Source organism: Xenopus laevis, chromosome 3L (assembly GCF_017654675.1).
Source record: "Xenopus laevis strain J_2021 chromosome 3L, Xenopus_laevis_v10.1, whole genome shotgun sequence".
Classification (NCBI taxonomy): domain Eukaryota; kingdom Metazoa; phylum Chordata; class Amphibia; order Anura; family Pipidae; genus Xenopus; species Xenopus laevis.
In genome coordinates this window covers 91,824,103-91,844,063 of record NC_054375.1, presented here as the reverse complement: position 1 = coordinate 91,844,063, position 19,961 = coordinate 91,824,103, and the positions used below count along the sequence as shown (strand labels likewise).

Below are 19,961 nucleotides of genomic sequence, written 5' to 3'. Positions count from 1 at the left end.
AAAATAATAGCACAGAATAAAGTGTATAGCATTATATGTGGAAATACAATATAAATACAGGTATGGGACCAATTATCCAGAATGTTCGGGACCCGGGATTTTCCAGATAATGGATCTTTTTGTAATTTGGATCTTCATACTTTTAGTCTACTAGAAAATCATGTAAACATTAAAGAACCCCAATAGGCTGGTTTTCTTTCCATAAGGATTAATTCTATCTTAGTTGGGATCAAGTACAAGGTACTGTTTTATTATTACAGAGAAAAAGGAAATCATTTTTAAAAATTTTGATTATTTGGATAAAATGGAGCCTATGGCAGATGTCATTTCCGTAATTCGATGCTTTCTGGATAAACGGGTTTACGGATACCGGATCCCATACCTGTATAACATGATGCATGTCATACATGTTATTATTAAATTAATTTATTGATCTATCACAGCCATTTCTCTGAAGTCTTGGTTTTGTTCTGTGAAAATATTAAAAAGGACCTTTTTGGAATTTGATATATATGTGACTATTAAAGGGCTTTGCGTGGTGATCATTTTAAGATCGGCACATCTCAAAATGGAAAAATACATTTGTAATTTGGCCTGCGCACTCAGCAAGCGTATTCTATCATTTATTAGACTTGCAGTATTTGAAGCAAGGAACATAACGGCTACATCAGCATTCTCTGTGCTTGCCAAGTGACTGATTTCCCAAGGAAAATAAAGGAGATTCTACAGCTACTGAATCTGCTGACTTGTGACCTTATGTGATCGCACTAGTCCTGATGGTAATGCTCGAAATCACAGTTAAAAACAAACAAAAAGTTTTGTCTTTGTGCAAGTGTTATATATAGCAAATTGTTAGATAAACATTAAAAAAAGCATGTGCACAAATCGGTGCTCTTTTCATGTTTTTTTTAACCAAAATGCCCTGTCAGGCAGGAAGGGTCTAAATATTACACAAAACAAGCTACAGAACTAGATATGTAATTGTATGAGAGGAAATTACAAAAAAACTCCTTCTAAGGCCATATTAATGAAATCAGAATGAAAGGCAACAATCATTGGGGGGTGCCAGTGATTGTATTCACTTACCTGATAACCCTGGGCCAGTGCTCCTATCAGCAGAAAGGCCCAGAAAATAAGGCCCAGGCCTGGAGTTCTTCGAGTGAGCACCACAGAGTGATCCTCTTCCTGCCTCGTCTTTCCTTGCTTGGGTGTTCAGGCACAGTAGATTAAAAAGCTGACTTTCTTCACTTGTCTTCACTGCGCATGCACATGATTTTGAAGAAAGAAGAGGATCTACCCACGGTGTTTTCTGAGAAGAACCCCAGGCCAGGGCAGTATTCTGTTGTCAGGAGCACCAGTCATGTAACTGATAACTTGTGGGTGCCTTGATTGCTTATATAATTCAACATTTTCCCAGGGTGGTAAATAATAGATCACCCCAATGTGGCCTACCTTCTCATTTGATGACTTCAACATATGAACAGATCTTAATTTGTATGGCCAGTTTTAGTTTCAAATGAAATAATACAACACTGCCTTCCCAATTCCCAAACTGGATCCTTATACTTTCAGACAGCACATGAGATAACAGTAAAAACTTGCTTTTTAATCAATTTAACTCATAATGGTTTAGTTGCAAATATTATCTTACCTGCTCCTCATTTTATCTTTATTCCACTGCCCTAACCGGCTAGTTGATTTAATGTAAAGATGACGGTGCAGCTCATCAATCAGCACAGAATGCATGTTCAGCTTCTTACTATGAAGCTCCAGTCGCAGATCACTAAGCCCCTCCACCTGAAGTAAGTGCCCTTCCAAGGAGTCAACAGCAGATACCTATTAAAAAAAGAAGAAAAACAAAAGCGGTAATGTAGAATTGGTGAACTCTTGCTACTGGAAAGCATTTAATGTTAACACTAAACAAGACTCTTATTTTGTGTTAGTAATATTTTTACACTTGCAAAACTAAGATATTACACTGTTTTTAAGTGTTGTAAAATGCTCCACAGCTCAAAAATTACACAACGTAATTACAAATACATTGTATTGTAAGCTGAATACTGTATTTTATTCATGGTCTCAGACTAGCTATAGGTAAGCTGTTCAGAGCACATATTTTTACTAGCTGTTCAATCTTAGTACCTTGCCCGCAAAAGATTTTGCTGCATTGGTTTCTACTATACAAACCATACCTAATTTAATTTACCTTATTTTTAATCATCAACAAAATCAATTTTACTGCACTGTATCTCCACCTCTACCAAATATTCACAGAAAATAAAACCCAAATGCGAAAAGTGCATAACATTTTTTACAAATGACACCCTTTGTTTTGTACGATTTTATCTTTGTGTCTGTGGCCATCTTAATAGGTTGTTAAAACAAATAAAATGCTAGTACTATAATGCCAGTTCATTGCTCTTCATTATAGATTGCTGCTGACTGAACAGAGATCATATAGCGAGTGTCATGAAAAGCTAGCTTAAGATGTTCACTTATGATAACCTCATGCTACACCAAATTGCATTAAATATCTTTCTACAATCTGCTGGTATCAGCGGGTTTGGCATTAATAGTCTGGGGGAAAAATGACTCGTACCTTTTCACTGCACTACCAAGCCTTATTAACCTTCTACCATTACCGTAATAGCAGAAGGCCTATTTAACTCTTTCACAGTAACATTCATAGGCAGTAAAAGGTCTATATCCAGGATGAAGACCTCCTACCAGTTCCATTAAAATAAACTGCTGAATGCTTACTTCTAATTAATCTCCATTCACTCGGTTGGATGGTTCCTAAAATAAGCTAGTTAGCTCTCAGGTTATACAGTGTATGTAGGTAAATGAAAAAAGCAAGATGGGTCAGAACTTAAATGCGTGAATGCAAATTAAATCTTATATAGCAAAAAGTACAGTTTTAAAATATGAAATTAAATAAAGCAATAAAGCAAACTCTATTTTATTTAAATAAAGATATTAATTTCTTGTTTATCAATGCTGGTATATTCTGCAATTTCCACGACGGTAAGTTAAAGCCATAAACTTAGGCAGCTAATTAATTACAAAAGGTTATAATTATACTAGAAAGAGTTACTTAAATTCAATAAAATACACTTTCACTGTTAAAACATGTGAATTGTATATGCTTTTGTCTACAGATTAAAGATACAGTATCTGCAGCAGATGCCACACACAATAAGTAAACAACTAGTCTTCTCCTTAAAGGGATTTGGTCATGATTTTATGGTGTAGTTTTTATTTTCTACATTATACTGCTTACAATGAATAATTTTAAACAATAAAATTCTAACATTTAAAATTTTAATCCTGAATCAATACAATTTTTAGTTGTAATATTGGTGTGTGGGCAGCCATCTCAGGTAATGCCTGATCCTGTGCTTTCAGAGAGAGTCAGCATTCACAATGCTTTCAGATAAACTATTGTTTCTACTACTCAATTGGAGGCGATGCGGTCGGCTGGAGTGTTTTACTATTGAATGCTTTTCTCATATTTACCAATAGATAGAGCATGGAGCCATTTTTTTTTTTAGCAATAAAGATGTCATTGGGGGTACTATCTTGTTACCTTGACATTGTTCTGTTGGACTAATGGGTGGGAGGATGTTATTACTCCAACTTGCAGTGCAGCAGTAGAGAGTGACTGAAGTTTACACGTTTACACGTTACAAGTCACGTGGCTGAGGGCACCAGGGAAACTAAGAACATGTGTAGCCCCATGTAAAATTTCAAAACTACATACATAAAAATCTGTTGTCTCTATTGAAAACAGATTTCAATCAATAGATTTTGCTAGAGGAGTGCCATTAACTGATGCAGTTTGTAAAAAAAACAAAAACATTTTTATTGGGATAGAATCACGTTAAAAGAAACCATTTTTTACATTCACATACTTGGTACACGTCTGTTAAACAAAAGAAACCATTTTCATTATACAGATCATTTAAACAACAGGCTAGGTTGTACTAGCTCATATATTGCGAAAAGGGGAGTTAATCAATCCATTTGGTAGGGAAAATCATAATTATATTGCATGACTCACACCTGTAGTTAAATTATCAGTACACATACTGTCAATCCATTCTAAGAAGAAATCCCCATATTACAAACTAAAAATGACCACTAACATGAATAAGATGATTTTATTTTTTAACCAAATATAATGCAATTTTTTCCCATAACCTATTTTTGATTTGACATAGGTTCAGTACTTGGGCTTTAAAGACAGGTCTTTTAAGGTTTCCAGAAAGGCAAAAAGATTTCAAGCTAAAGCTTCCAGTCTGTAAAAATAAATAGTTTTCCCCAAACTAGCTACTGAAACTGTGCATTACACAGCTGGGAGCATCTCATTTATGGCTTTTCCAATTTCTCCAGTGGCTCTAAAACACTTACATCAAGTAGAGGAGCACAGGCAAGGTGATCTGGAAATATATCAGGCTAGATTTTTACTTCACATCAATATACATTAGTACATTGAACATATGTTCACTAATATAAGAAGCATGTACGGTAAATTAATCTATACCTTCAGAATGAATACTTAACTAACAGATATTCTATATCATAATAAGTGATCTATTAAAGAGTTTTGCCATATATATCAGTAACTATTCCCTATCCTTAACCTCAAGCTACTATTTTTTTTTGATGTATGCTTTCTCAGAAATAATGCAGTTCTAACTGTAACAGGAAGGCGTGTGGGAGTAAAAAAAATAGCTCTGTCCATTCATTGGCTGATGTAGCCTAGCATATATTGTCTTGTGTATTGTTTTGTGTATTGGTTTGTTTGTGTGTACAATGAATTCGAAGAGTCAGGGGGTGGCCCTTATTATGTAAATTGAACATTTCAATTTAGTAGTATCCATGAAAATGCTTTATTTATCAGAAGCAGTGTTATACATGCAATATATTTTTAGAGACCTGCAATATTCAGGAGTATAGATTCCCTTTAAGAATGATTTGAAATGTGACTCGAAAATTCAGGAAAGAAGATTTAACTGTAAGATCAATGCACATATTAAGATGATGCCTCCTCAACTAAAGGAAACACAGGAACAGGACTTACATATAATAAACCTTTATCCTGGCTTTTATTTCAAGCCACAGACTATCAACATTTTGGGGGAACAAATACTCTTTGTCAAAATTTACTGTAAAATGATTCATGAGTGATGTTCCTGTTCTTCCTTTATGAATGCCACATGTTGATGTCCAGCCAAGACACTCCAGGAACCAAGGCAACACACAAAAAAAATTAAAGGATGTTATCTTTAAAAAAAATACATTGCCAGCGAGGACTTTTGTACATCAAATTAATAATTTTGTTTTTCAGTTTAATAAGTTTTTATTAAAGGCTAATAATGAATTTTTAACAAACAGCTTCTATAATTGTACATTCAGATTGATATACCTTCAGAAGGAAAACAGAAAAGTGATATTGCTCTGGAAAGAGATCAGAAGCCTCAGATGTCCTTCTCCATCTTCTTCCTGAGCAGAGTAACATAAGAACATGTTTCTCTATTCCTTCTGAAGGTAAATCTCTTTGACTGTACAGTTGCAAGAATTGACCAGCAGGTGGTGGGTTGTTACAAAATGTTACAGACAGTCACTTTTTAGTGGGCTGGTTGAGGTCTCTTTGTGCCTCTGTGCACATGAAATTTCAGGGCCTATTTGGAATCCCAGTATGGGCCTGTATTACATTTATTGTTCTTAAATTATATTCCTAAGAAAAATATTAGAACCAACCAAAAAGGCTTAAAGGAGACCTAATCCCCAACTGAACACACACGCACACCTTTAACTATCTATTGAAAGAATATGAGCTCGAATAGTAACTATTTAAAATAACTTGCAGGACAAAATCTGTCTTGTCGCTTATCTTGTTTCTAGGTGCTGGCCTCAAAGTTTGCTTGCATGTGCATGATTGGAAGATTTAGATGGATTATTAGCTATTTCACACCCTGCTCCCCTTCACATTTTCTGCCACTGCTCAGGAATTTATGCATAGCAGTGAGAGCAGCCTACTAACTTGCACATGCTCTGCAAACAATTTATTAGGGAAAGTTGAAGAGGAAATGTATGAATGGGAAAGAAGGCAGACTTACACTTTCCATGGCAACCCAAAAGGTGGCAGCTGATTTTTCCAGAACAGCCACTATGTGGCCAAATTAAAGGCAGTGATTTAGGCATGGCACTAGCTTGATATTTAAATTAGGTAATAATGATAAAATGCCTGTGGGGAGGAAGGTTAGTTTTTCTTTAGCTCAGACGAAGGAAGGATAACTGACTAAGCTCATATCTAAGATATTAGTTATGAGGAAGGGCTTGCCAACAGATAGAAAACAAATGGTTGGAAATATATCTGGGTTTAAGTTTAGATTACGGTAATTAAATATGTGATTGCCCCATTAATAAACGTTACTATATTCCCTTTCAGTGCTGCCCTCTTATGAGTAAAGGTCTTTCATGGGTTGTAGTAATTCCGTACATGTCAGGATAAAAGACTAGATCAACAAACAACAGCACATTAAAAGATGCACTTGCATTGCCAGTAATAGCTATCTGCCCATATAGCTGTGACTGCTGTGTCCTGTAAGTGAGGTCCATACCGTGAAACAAGGAGTTTGTACTACACATAACAGCTGCACCTGCCAACCTTCTGTAAGTAAATGCCCCTCAGTGCATCAATGAATTACATTTCTCAAGAAGCATCACTTACGAAGAATGCAATAAAATGTGTGCAACATTACAATTAGGCCCTTTAGCTGACCATACACTGGAATATCTGCTCATCTGATGATGTCACCTAATGAGCAGATATTCACCAGATTCAGTCACCCAGGTGCCACAGCGTAGATTCTATTTACTCCGTCTAACATTAAAGGACTAAAGACTTGAATGTCATCCACACATGCTAGCATTGAATGGCTTGCAATGTAAATTGCTCATGATGACAATATAAGAACAGAAATGTTCAATTCGCAGCACAATTAAATAGCGAGATGATCTGGGCATATTTACAAACCTATAATTTTTGATTATAAAAGACAATGTCCCTACTCTACTAAACTTTATAAGGATTTTAGAAGTCAAATCTGATTTTGGAAGCCATTTTACAAATGATATAAAATTACAGTGTGGTTGTAGAGTCAATACACATAAACATACACTAGTTACTCTTGGTGATTATAGCAACACTTGCTTTGTTTTGCTTGTGTCTGCAATCAATGTCCAACATAAAACTAGAGGTCTGCAATAATTCCCCCGAATTCAGCAGGTAAATCCAGCTCCATAAAGCTGTCATGTTTATCCCGTCCTACTGGGAGAAAGCTGCCATTCTTCTTTTAATAATTCTAGCCAGCATTAATCAGTCATTGTACATTAGATGCAGCAGCTGGAGTGTTCTGAGTGATAATGAAACCTGCAACAAGCCATCTTCAGCTGTCTTTCCCAGACAATAAGGGAATTAAAATTTCAATTTAAATGCAGAGGTCTAAAACACGCTTCAGTGGCAAAATTACTTCAATTAATGTGAGCAGAATATAAAGAGGAATCACTGCACTAAAGGTGATGCAGCAAGATCAGAGTGATATCAATTAATTATTGATATACAGGTATGGGATCGCTTATCTGGAAACTTAATATTCATAAAGCTCTGAATTACCGGAAGGCCATCTCCAACAGACTGCATTTTTATCAAATAATTTAAATTTTCAATACAGGTATAGGACCGTTTATCCAGAATGCTCGGGACCTGGGACTAGAAAATCATGTAAACATTAAATAAACGCAATAGGCTGGTTTTGCTTTCAAAAAGGATTAAATTACATCTTAGTTTGGATCAAATACAAGACACTGTTTTATTATTACAGAGAAAAGGGAGATCAAGAACTCACAACCACGACCATATTTCACACTTTAGGAAAGCTTTTGTTTTGTTTTGCATAGGATTTATAATTCCTTGCCTCTGGCCCCCAAAACTAACCCATGTGTCTGTTGTATCCATTGTTAAAACCTTTGCTTTCATGCATTATAACAACTGTCAACATCCTCAGTTACACAATACAAGAAAGTTTGACACATTGAGGATGATCTGATCTGAGCTTCTCTACACAGTAGTGAAAGATCAGCCAGAACTAGCGTGCGTTGCACAGGGCTGATGATGGTGGGAAGGGTGCAGCATAACATTGATTAATTATGGCTTACAATGACTTCTAAATCATTTTAAAATAAAATATTTTTCACAGTAATTTTTATTGTTGTTGTGAATCCGAAAAGTTCTAACAATTTTCTGAAAACTACTTTGGCTCTTAAATTTACAATTTAAAATGTAAACATTGCCGCATGGCAGGAGTGTCCCCTGAGTATCTGTGTGTCACGTAAATAACTAGGATCATTTTATGAAAAAATGCTATCATAAAATCATATTCTAAGGCGTAAAAACATGGTTGGGCTGCTCCATTTCCTTTATTTTAAAGAAGAACAAAAGCCTCCCTGCAACCCCTCCAACAGGCGCCTGTTGCACAGCGTGGGTTGGCAGCCGCCATCTTTCTATGATGTGGGTACTCTTCTTTTGCCGATTGCCACCAAAGCATGCACATTTAAAGCATATCCAAACCTGGCTTCAACTGTGCATGCTTCCTACTGCTGATCTAACACAAAAAGACCTGAAGTACCACAATAGAGCACCTGTGTAACTCTGCATTTTTTGAGACGGTACACTAAGAGAGACCCTTTTCAGACTGGTGGTATGGATGCTGTTGGAGGGAGCTAAGGAGGAACTGAAGTGTTTTTATTCTCCTTTAAATTAAACCATAAAAAGAAATGTAAAAAGGGCAGTTTGTGTTGTTTCTCCAAGTGAAAGAAATAGAAAAGATAGCTATGCCATTTAATAGTTTTTTTTTTTTGGCTCTCTAAATAAAACAATTTAGTACCAACTGAGAAAATCCCTATAATCGTTTCAAACCTTGTAACTTTAAAGCACATCAGAATTCTGTATGGTGCACTGGAATGTCACTAATCCAATAAAGAACAGCTGAATATTGCTGTTCTGTGAAATGAACAGAAAGACTTAATTAAAGTTTAGACACTGTTACATTACCCAAATCTATCATATATTGATCATACTTTCCTATAAAAATAAATGTAATTAAAAAATATTGCTAAGCTGTTATCTAAACATCTACTGAGATTTACCAGGCTCCAGTGAAGACAACATGAACAAGCAACAAGATTGCCTCTGCATTTAATGTCCAGTCACTATTAAAATGACTAAAAAAATATCGATTGGTCTAAAAATTTCCCAGCTGAAATGTATCCTATACCATAAAATCAGATATTTCATTATATTACAAAAGTATCGAACCCTGAAGGGGAGTGCAGCATCAGCTGCCCACCATAAATGTGCCAATTATCGTTTTGTATGATCATTAGTACATGTATAACTCATACATGTCTGCTCATGTCTTGCATTTAAGCTTTATATATACTATACAGTAACTCCAAGCATGAATGCATTGTTGAAGTTGGTGATATAGCGGACACTATTCCAGGAAACCTGTACATGTTGTCTTGGGCATTGTAGCTGGTCTTCCTTTGTATATAGTCAAGATACATATGCACAATATCAGCTATTTTAAGTGAAGTCACTTCATCACTTCACTCTGAGATAAAATGTAAAGAGGGTTTTTTTATATGATGTGAAATCTGTGGTTGTGGGAACATAATTATAGGGTATAATTTTACTGGGTAAAACATATCTTACCAGCATGTCGGTAGCACTGAGGTAATGCTTGCTAGCCATACACTGTTCAAGTTTCTGTGGCACTTGCTTGATGTTCTCAATTTCATCCAAGAGATTCAAGACATGTTTGTGTTCAATGCCCTCAATCCACAGCTTTCTTAATTCATCTCGCTTGCAGTGAAGTAGCATTTTGCAGGACAGCAGATTTTCTTTTACCTAAGGGTATATTATTATGAAGGTAACAAGAAATTCAAAAATATGTATATGCTGTGGGCAACAGGGAGGTACAATGGTTTACTTTGTTACTTTGCAGCCCTGGCTCTCTGCATGCAATTCTGAACAGGGCAGTTTTATGGAATTTTGCTTGTGTGAAGTTTGATTTCCTCTGGCCAGTTTGAGTACTCACAGTTCGAACACATAATGGTAGGTACAAGGGCTACAGATCAAAGGTGAACTGAAGTTGCTAAAGGTGCAAGCACTATATAAAGGATTATAATTCTAATGTTTTTGTAAAAAACATGTCTATGGTTAGAATATGAATATATATATATATATATATATATATATATATATATATATATATATATATATATATATATATATATATATATATATATATATATATATATATATATATATATATATATATATAATGAGCAATAAAGCAAAAGTCAGTTTACCTGCTTGATCTTGTTGCGTGAACTGGTAATGCGTTCAGTTATGCTCTGGTAAGTACGAATGGCAGTAGTCAGTTCAGTGAAGTGCTGCTCAATCTTTTCATCCAAGTCACTGTCACACTTTTCATAAGCCTCCTCCAGACGTCCTTTCTCGGTCTCCCTGTCTTCCACATCATCACTGGTTGAAAGGGTTCTGAAGCAACACAAATGATCCGCCAACAATTAAGTATGCAGTACCAGACAAGTCCTACTCCTTGTCTAAGGAAGAGCCGTTATGCAAATTTTTTTAAAACGTTCCTTGCAATGAGTGCAGGTGGCTTTGCCAGCAAGTACACACAGGCCTAACTAGATAGGCACTCATGACAAAGTCCAATTAAATCATTACTGTATGCAACAAACAAAAATTTATGCTTTTTGGCAGTTTATAGATGGAAAGGAAATGACTATTGCTGTGTTTAACAAAATGAGTATTGCAACTTTCCATAATCTATGATAATCAATGATAATTGCACAGACGAATACATATTTTCTCTTTTTTAAAATGCAACAAAGATGCCAAGCAAGCATTTTGTAAAATTCCTATTTATGATAAACTCTCGGAAACCAATTCATGTGCAGCCAGTTTCTAGTCATTTACTGAGACATACAATATATTATCTGCATTTATTTCTGAGATTAACAAATATAGTTTTGCTCTAAATGCAATATAGAAGAAAATTATATAAATAGCAGCTAAACCACTAATATGCAAACATGTATTATGCTCTTCTTTGCAGAAAAAATTCTAATACATATGGTTTTGTACATTTAGCCTGGATTTCAGCGTTAGAAATTCTACTAAGAAAACTTTATTTACAACCATTTTCCAGACAACCTAAACATATTACTGATGCTGTAGATTCTACTTATTTTGTGCTTTTCTTTGGTCTATGTGGCTCCTTAGGGGTAATTTACAAATGCTCCTGACACAAGAAGTAGAGCACTAAGAGTGCAAAATAACAGCACTTAGGGGGTTATTTATCAAAGTTTTTTATACCTCAAATGAACTTGAATGAACTCACAACTCAAATGGTTTCTAATTTAAGAAAAAACTGGAATGGAAGAAAACTCGAATCAGCGAGTTCAGGGTTAACAATCCGAAGGCTATTAAGATTTTCAAATGGTTCCACGGCACCTCTGCTATTGACTTCTACATGACCTCGACAAGTTTAAGATAGTGTATTATAGGGTTTGGAGGGTCAGGGTATAATAAATCTCGAAAATTTGAGTTCTGTTAAAAATAAACAAAAAAAATGTAGGTTTTTTTAACCGGAAAAATTTATATTTGACCAAAAAAATAACCTCAAAAACTCTAACTTTCATGGAAAACAAAACTCGATCCTTAATAAATCTGCCCCTTAGTGCTCTGATCTGTATTAGTAGGCATCACAGAAAACAACATTTGTTATAAAGACAACTAAAAAGATGGCCATGTGGAATTACCCAAAAGCAGTGTTCCCCAATTTAAGTAGGAAAGAGAGAAAGAATGAGATTAGAAAAATATGAAAGAGAGTGAAGGAAAGTAAGAAAGAGGGAGAGAGCGAGCGAGAAAGGAAGAAAGAGAAAAAAAAGAGAGAGAGAGAAAGCAAGAGAGAGAGAGAAAGGAAGATAAAAAGAGACAACGGAAGAAAGAGAGAGCGAAAGGAAGAAAGAGGAAAAAAAGAGAGGAAGAAAAAGAAAGAGAAAAAAAGAGAAAGAAAGAAAGTCTTCTGCAAGCCTCTACCTGGACAACACTGCCCTAAATTTTCTTCTCTCCTTCTTTCTCTCTTTCCTACTTAAATTGGGGAACACTGCTTTAGGGTAATTCCACATGGCCATCTTTTTAGTTGTCTTTATAACAAATGTTGTTTTCTGTGATGCTTACTAATACAAATCAGAGCTATGCCCCAGACACAAGTGTTATAAGTTTCACATAGAAGAGAAAGGGAGGCAGCAGTGGCAGTTTGAGGCACCCCACAGCCCTAAGATGGTATGAAAAGACCCCACATTCACATGTATCACTTACAGCTGAGACTTTCTATATGAGTGGGCTTAAGTACGCTAAACTCTCCAAACTCAAAAATAAAACAACTCACCGTAGTTAGAAATAGGTTATTATGTTCTTAATGTTATCTCAAAGAACTCACAGAAGTTAGAAATCGGTTATTATGTATCTCCTCTCTGGGGTGCTTTCAAGCAGTCACAAAAGGAAACTCCCCCACATTTTCCTGTCATGCTCTGTTAGCTTTGTCTCCCAACAGAACACCACTACAGACTATCATGCTACATTATGAACAAATGGTAATTATTCGATTCTGGGTTATTCCGCTTGAAGTGAGCAATAATAATAATGAGTTTAAAATCCTGTTTCCTTCTCTAAAAAAAGAAACCAGCAGCAATGATGGAACAATCTAGCAGAATAGGAAACTCCACAAAATGAGTGAAGTTTCCTGTACAAATATTTGACTTCCAAAAGAATCAGAGGCACTTCCTGAATACATTATATTCTACCACAGAACAACAAAAGAAAAGCTTAATATCTAAAAAAAAAAGCTTTAAAAATAAACCACAGATTCAGAAACAGCAAATATACCATATTTTATTGCTTTATGAAAATTTCCAAACATTTGTGAATGTGTAGAACATTTCCTTATAAAAGGACAGTCTCTTCTTTGACCATTCTTTTTACAGAACAATGATAATCTTCCTATTCATTGTAATTCTGCTACAGTAACTGTTTTGAAGGTATTCATTATCTTTTCTCTTAGATGTCAGCTGCAGTAAGAGTGCAAAGTAAAAACAGTGCTATTATCTCCAGTAAGAAATGACTCACTTAGCAGCTTGCTAAAATTACTTGCAGTGTAGTATAGCAAGTTGTGTTTTCATTGACTTTGCATTTCCCTAATGATGTCTGAATATCTAATCTTAGCAAACAAATGAAGTAGTAGGTGTTGTGCTATGTTTGTTAAAAGGAGATTGGCAGCTAAAAATTATGACTCATGTATATACCACTTTTGAAAAACAAACAAATGTATGTTCCATTAAAAAGGATACAAGCATCCCTAAATTTCCCTTTTTAAATATTATCATACTTATCTAATAATATTATGAGGCAGATTTACTAAGGTTGCAATAGTAAATTAGAATTTTCAAAATTTATTTATTTTTTGGTCAAAACTCACTAACTTGAATTGAAAACCATCAACTTTGAGATTTATCACACCTCTCCACCTAAAACCTGCCGAGTTCATGTAGAGGTCCCTGGACTATTTGAAGATGTTTGAAGATTTTTTTCAAATTCAGATTGAATTTAGACTATTCCCTGGTCAAAGTACACAAAATATAACTCGAAATTCGAAATTTTTGAATTCGAAAATTCACCTTGACCTTTGATAAATCTGCCCCCAAATGTATTAGAGTTTAAAAAATTCACATTTCTCTAAAATTTGACCGAAGGGTTTTTGTTACTGAATATATCTGGTTTTGCCACTTTATCCTGATTTAGGCACTTTGCCCACAGCTATTTTAGTAGGCCATAGTTCGGGACCAAAATGCCCCAAATCATCTATTGCCCTTTATGATAATCTTCTAAAAACCCGTTTTGAGTTTCTCATTTAGTTTTTATCTGAAAATGTGCAGATAACCAGAAGCAGTAGCAGGCAAAGGGCAAGTATTACTGAAACATAATGCAAACTAACAAGGTTAAAAGACACATTTTCAATATGCTGTCAGATGTAGTAATCAACCATCCCCAGTCAACTAACCATGAACTATAACTATAGGTATGCTGCTAATACTGACAGAAACTGGATGAAACCGAGGCTGTTCAATCCACATCAAAGTGATTCATCAAATATCTTCATCACATCATATTTCTTTTTAAATGCCTGATTCTGACAAGCTTTGAACAAATGTTGCCTAAAGAACTCATACGGAAATCATGTTAATCGGTAAAGTGGTGTAAATGACATGCAGGTTTATCCTAACACAAGTCAATAATAAATGTACAAAAAGTTGTATAGAAACTTCTGACAATATGCTGTACACAAGGTGTGCTCCTAGGTACTTTTTTGAAGGCCAGATCATTTGAAATTATTCTATTCACACTCACAACTTCCCCACAGTCAAGTCTAATTAATATATGCAGCCACTGCCAGCCAGTTAGCTCTGATCCTTATCACTTTCTCTAACACAACAATGGACAATATGGTAGTTTTAAAGGCCGCACATGACCCCTGACTACTTACCTATCAATAAAAGATATACTTCTACTCACACACACAATGTGAATACCCTTAAGTTTAAAAAGAGATCTATTGTATCTAACTGCAATACCGAAATCATGAGAAATACCCAAATTCTTTTTTTTTTGTTAGCAATATGACTATCCCTGCAGAGATGCTGTAAATTAAATGAGTTGTTCACCTTCCAAACACTTTTTTCAGTTCAGCGCTTTTCTGATATTACACCAGAAATAAAAAAAAATGTAATTGCTTTCTATTTTTATTTTTGACCATTCTAACATGGAAGTTTAAATGTTAAAGTTCCTCAGTCAGCCAAATCAATAATCCAGGTGCAGACTGTGAACTGTTACAATTTGCTACATTAGTTGATACATTTCTCAGCAGCATCTGTGAAACAGTAGCATCTATTGTATCAATGCTAAAAGCTGCCTTTAATGAAAAAATCTTAGCAGTCAAAAATCGATCAACTAATAAATCAGATTGGAACAGTTTACAGGCAGTTTTTAACTTTAACGGTCAGTATTGAAAAAAAGTTATTTCTAGTGAACTACTTTAAAACAATTGAACTGATAAAAAGTGCTTGGAAGATAAACAATTTTTTTTTTTTAAAGAACTATCCATTAGGCAGTTTTTACTGGTAAACTATTTTAAGACTAATGCAAGTATAGTATCTCTGATAACATACACTCTCATGAGATATGTCAGCAGACAGCCAGCACTAACTGTAACAGAGGTACTGTACGTCCACAACATATAAGACAGAAGCAATCTACACTCACTATGGAATGGGTTAAATAATGGGGAATATACCTAAGGAAAAGAGCACCCAGAGAGAGAGACTGTGAAAATGGGGTCATTAAAATTGAGTTGACAGCCTGCCTGGACTTAGAATAGTATCAGGGAAATGCTCTTTATGAAAGGTGTAGAAAAGACAGCTGACATAACATGAGACAGTAGTGTTAGAGAGGCAGAAAGAAAGGAGTGTTATCTAAACAGCTTGGTTCTGCAGAGAGATTAGTTTTACGGGGACAGACTGCATATGCATTGAAACTGTGAAAGGGTATGTTAGAGTGCCTCTGCAGTGAGAATGATTTACAGTAAAAAAAAAAAGAGAGATGCCAAAGTAAAATAGAATGTACCTACAGTGAGAGTGCATTGAGAAATCCTGTACATAGAGCGAGACTAAAGCTGGCCACGATTATCTCGAAATAATAGTTTAAATGTAAGATGTGTCCATCAACTAAAAAGACCATTTCAGGCGATATTGCCAGGAAAACTAAAGAGTAGCTGCCTGCTTGGCCCTGCAAACATAGATAGATTGCACTGGGGCCGATGAAGATTTTTAAACCTGGCCGATCAATTTTCTGCCAGATGTCGGCCGAAAAATCGTAAGATGTACGATCGTTCGAATCCCACTAACCGCACGATCATTTGCTGGATTGGTCGGACTGCACTGAAATCGGTCGTTCACCAAAGAAGAATCGTCGTGTCTAAGGGGACCTTAAGATTGGAGTGAAAGCCTGAAACTACAGTGAAACAGTGACAGACAGTGAGACTGAGAAACACTGTGGGGCAAGTAAGCCAGTTAGTGACCGATTTATCATGCTGTGTAAAACATTGGAGAAAAACATCAGCGTTAATGTTGCCCGTAGTGACCAATCAGTTCGCTGCTTTGCTAACTAGTAGAGGACTGTTGAAATTTAAAAGGGTTGTTCACCTTCCAAACACTTTTTCAGTTCAGTTGTTTTTCAGATTGTTCTCCCGAAATAAAGACTTCTTTCAATTGCTTTCCATTTTTTACCGTTTTTTTCCAAAATTGAAATTTAAAGTTTAATGTTGCTGTTTAGTCTGGCGGCTCAGTGATCCAGGGGCAGATTCTGAACTGTTTACAATTTGCTACATTAGTTGATACATTTCTCAGCAGCATCTGTGGAACATTAGCAAGTATTGTATCTATTCTAACATCTGCCTTTAATGAAACGCAGGGATTCTGCTCAGCAGGGACAAAGATAAGAAATGTATCAACTAAATGTATCAATTTAGAACAGTTTAGAGAGTCAGCGACCCCCATCCAGCTGCTTTAGATAGGTGAAAATTTCACTTCAATATTAGAAGAATGGTCACACATAGAAAATAGAAAGTAATTGGAAAAAGTCTTTATTTCTGGTGATCTGAAAGAAACTGAACTGAGAAAAGTGTTGTAAGGTGAACAACCACTTAAATTGCTGCATGGTTGCTATGGGCAACATCACCAGTGATGTTTTTTTTCCAATGTTTTACACAGCATGATAAATAGGCCCCAAACAGTGGCATGGCGGTGTAAATATACAGCAGATACTTTAATACTGAGCAGTCTGTGAAAACTTACACGTTTGGCACACACATGTCCCTTCTAAAGAACCCAAAGCATATAGTGAATAAAGTACCCCCTCTTGTAAATTATAAGGATATTATAAGTTGCCAAGGAGTTTCATGACCATATAAAAACACGAGGCCCAGAGGTCAGGAACTCCTAGGTAACTTCTAATATCCTCATATTTTACAACTGGGGGTACTTTATTTATTATAATACACACGTTTCAGTAAGCATGTGAGTGACAGAAATGACATCAGAACTCACCGTTTAAACTGATGACATCAGAACTCACCATTTATAAGGATATAATTTACAAGATATGCATGGCTTTTGTGTATTATATACTTATAATACACAAAAGCAATGAATATCCTGTAAATTATATCCTTATAAATGGTGAGTTCTGATGTCATCAGTTATAAACGGTGAGTTCTGATGTCATATCTGTCACATGACTCACTGAAACGTGTGTATTATAATAAATAAAGTACCCCCGTTGCAAAATATGAGGATATTAGAAGTTACCTCGGAGTTCCATGACCTGTAAAAAACACTCGGCCGTTTTATATGGTCATGAAACGCCTCGGTAACTTATAATATCCTTATATTTTACAAGAGGAGGTACTTTATTCACTATATAATATAATATAATATAATTCCACACACAGGCACAGTGAGTAGCACTGACAGCTCTCCCATGCACTCCATATTAAGGATACACCACCCTTATGATGCACAATTCTCATTCACAGCAAAATGAAAAAAGTGCAGCATTCTGATCCACTCACCTGATCACAGAGATGAGTAATCCTGACGGGTCTTTGCTTTTACTAATCTGGCTCCTGTAACCGGACATTTTCCACACCCGCTTCCTCTTTTCACCCACCAAAACACTAGCACACTGCCTCAGCAATTCACGGGACCGTGACAACCAATAGAGTGCGAAAGATGTGAGAATGTCATCCAATAGCAACGTAGTAACTGCAGGTTACAGTGGGGTCAAAGGAACAGGAAATGATGACGATTCGACCCTGCTAAATTCGGGGCTTGTAGTTTTAGCAAATCAGGCGAAAGCGAATGAGATAAGACCGAAGCGATCTTTAAAACTACATACACCAGCATGCAACGCGTTTGCCGAATTCGAATAACTTTAATAACAAACTGAAAAGCTACAGTATTCAGTCCTGCGGCAAGAAATATTTATTGGCGTTGTGAATATGACGGTTCCATTATATATATTGAGCCAACGGGTTCCGTCCTGTAAAAAAACTTTTTTTGTTCACATTAGCTTAGTCCGATATGAAGCTTCTAGCAAGAACTAGCTTCTTTAGTTCCTATATCTTGTCACGTAAATAGATTGCATACCTCCCAACATTTTGGAAAAAAAAGAGGGACAAAAACTTTGCCAGCGCGGTGACATTTTTGACCATGCCCATGTTTGTGGCCACACCCTTATTACCATGTTCATTTTACAAAATTTGGCAGCCAGGTTATGAAAGTTTGAACATATTTCTGTGGTTTTTTTTTTCATTACAGTTTTGCTAATGAAGGTGAATAGCCTTTAAGCTGTGAGTCTAACTTTTCCCAAGGGACCTCTTTATCCAAATTCGGTATCTTTGAAACAATGAAAAACTTTGCTCAAATGCCATAGGCAACGTTTCGGGCTACGCAGGCCTAGGGTTGCCAAACGGCCGGTATTTTACTGGCCTAGCCGGTAAAATACCTGCCAAGGACGGGGCCGGTATTACAAATTTACCGGCAATGTAGCTGCCGGTAAATTTGTAATACGATCAAAAGGAGCCCTCGGCCTGCCCCCAATCCCCTGCAACTTACCTTTTTCTTTGCCTCTTCTAGCGTCCGCGGTCTCCGTCGCGTGGCCCTGCCCTTTTGACGCCACACCCGCCCCTTTTGAGGCCCCGCCCCAGCAGCCGGTAAAAAAAATTATAAAAGGTGGCAACCCTACGCAAGGCTCTTTGTCAAGCCGAGGCTTGACAAAGGGCCTGCGTAGCCCGAAACGTTGCCTATGGCATTTGAGTAAAGTTTTTCATTTTTTCAAAGATACCGGAGTGCTGCTGCTTTATTTGATACATGTATACTTTGCCCTGGCAGGGGGTACGGCTTGTACCCGGGGCTGCAAGGAGCCTAATCCGCTTTTGAAGCACACTTTAACTACATTTACTGGTCTTTATCCAAATTGTTACAAAGTATATTAGTTGCACCTGGTGGCTGTTCTGGGCTCTCTGCCAAAAGCCAATAAAGTTAGAAATGTATCTTTTTCTGGCTGTTCAGTGCAGAGAAAGTTGGGACTTTTCAGTACATACATGGGACTGCGGGTTGAGCTGTCAAAAGTGGGACTGTGCCACTGAAAACGGGACAGTTGGGAGGTATGGCAAGTTAGAAGAGACAGAATTTAGGAATTTTTCAAATCAATCTATTTGCTCTCTCCAGGTCCAGCCCACTGTAACAGCTCGGTCTTCCACTACATTATTTTTTGTGCTTGAATTAACTTTAACCCCAGATGTGATTCTGCCCCCCACTAACAACCTGAAGTGGCCTATCCAAAGCCCCTCAGTGATGACTTCTATTGTCGGAGTGAGTGTGAATGCACTCTCTTCACTAGAAGAGCCAAAATTCTAATTTAAAAAACATAATTTTGGCCCTTAAAGGAAAACTTTACCCCTATATACAGTAGGTCTCTATAAAAAGATATTGCATAAAACAGCTCATATGTAAAACCCTGCTTCATGTAAATAAACCATTTTCATAATAATATACTTTTCTAGTAGTATGTGCCATTGGGTAATCATAAATAGAAAACTGCCATTTTAAAAAATAAGGGCCGCCCCTGGGATCCTACGATTTACTGTGCACACAAACAACCCATACTTGTTAGGTCACATGAGCCA

General features: G+C 36.3%; 1 protein-coding gene across 1 annotated transcript in view; it reads right to left on the bottom strand.

The window, feature by feature from the left end:
* The window catches only part of exoc4.L (exocyst complex component 4 L homeolog), a 240,322-nt gene extending 222,294 nt beyond the window's left edge, over positions 1-18,028 (bottom strand). The window contains exons 1-4 of the mRNA XM_018252779.2: positions 17,844-18,028; positions 10,441-10,630; positions 9,782-9,976; positions 1,652-1,836 (exon numbers count right to left, since the gene is read on the bottom strand). Of these exons, the coding sequence (XP_018108268.1) occupies positions 1,652-1,836; positions 9,782-9,976; positions 10,441-10,630; positions 17,844-17,911 (638 nt within the window). The 5' untranslated portion in view covers positions 17,912-18,028. The remainder of the gene's footprint in view (positions 1-1,651; positions 1,837-9,781; positions 9,977-10,440; positions 10,631-17,843) is intronic.
* Positions 18,029-19,961: the final 1,933 nt, after the last annotated feature.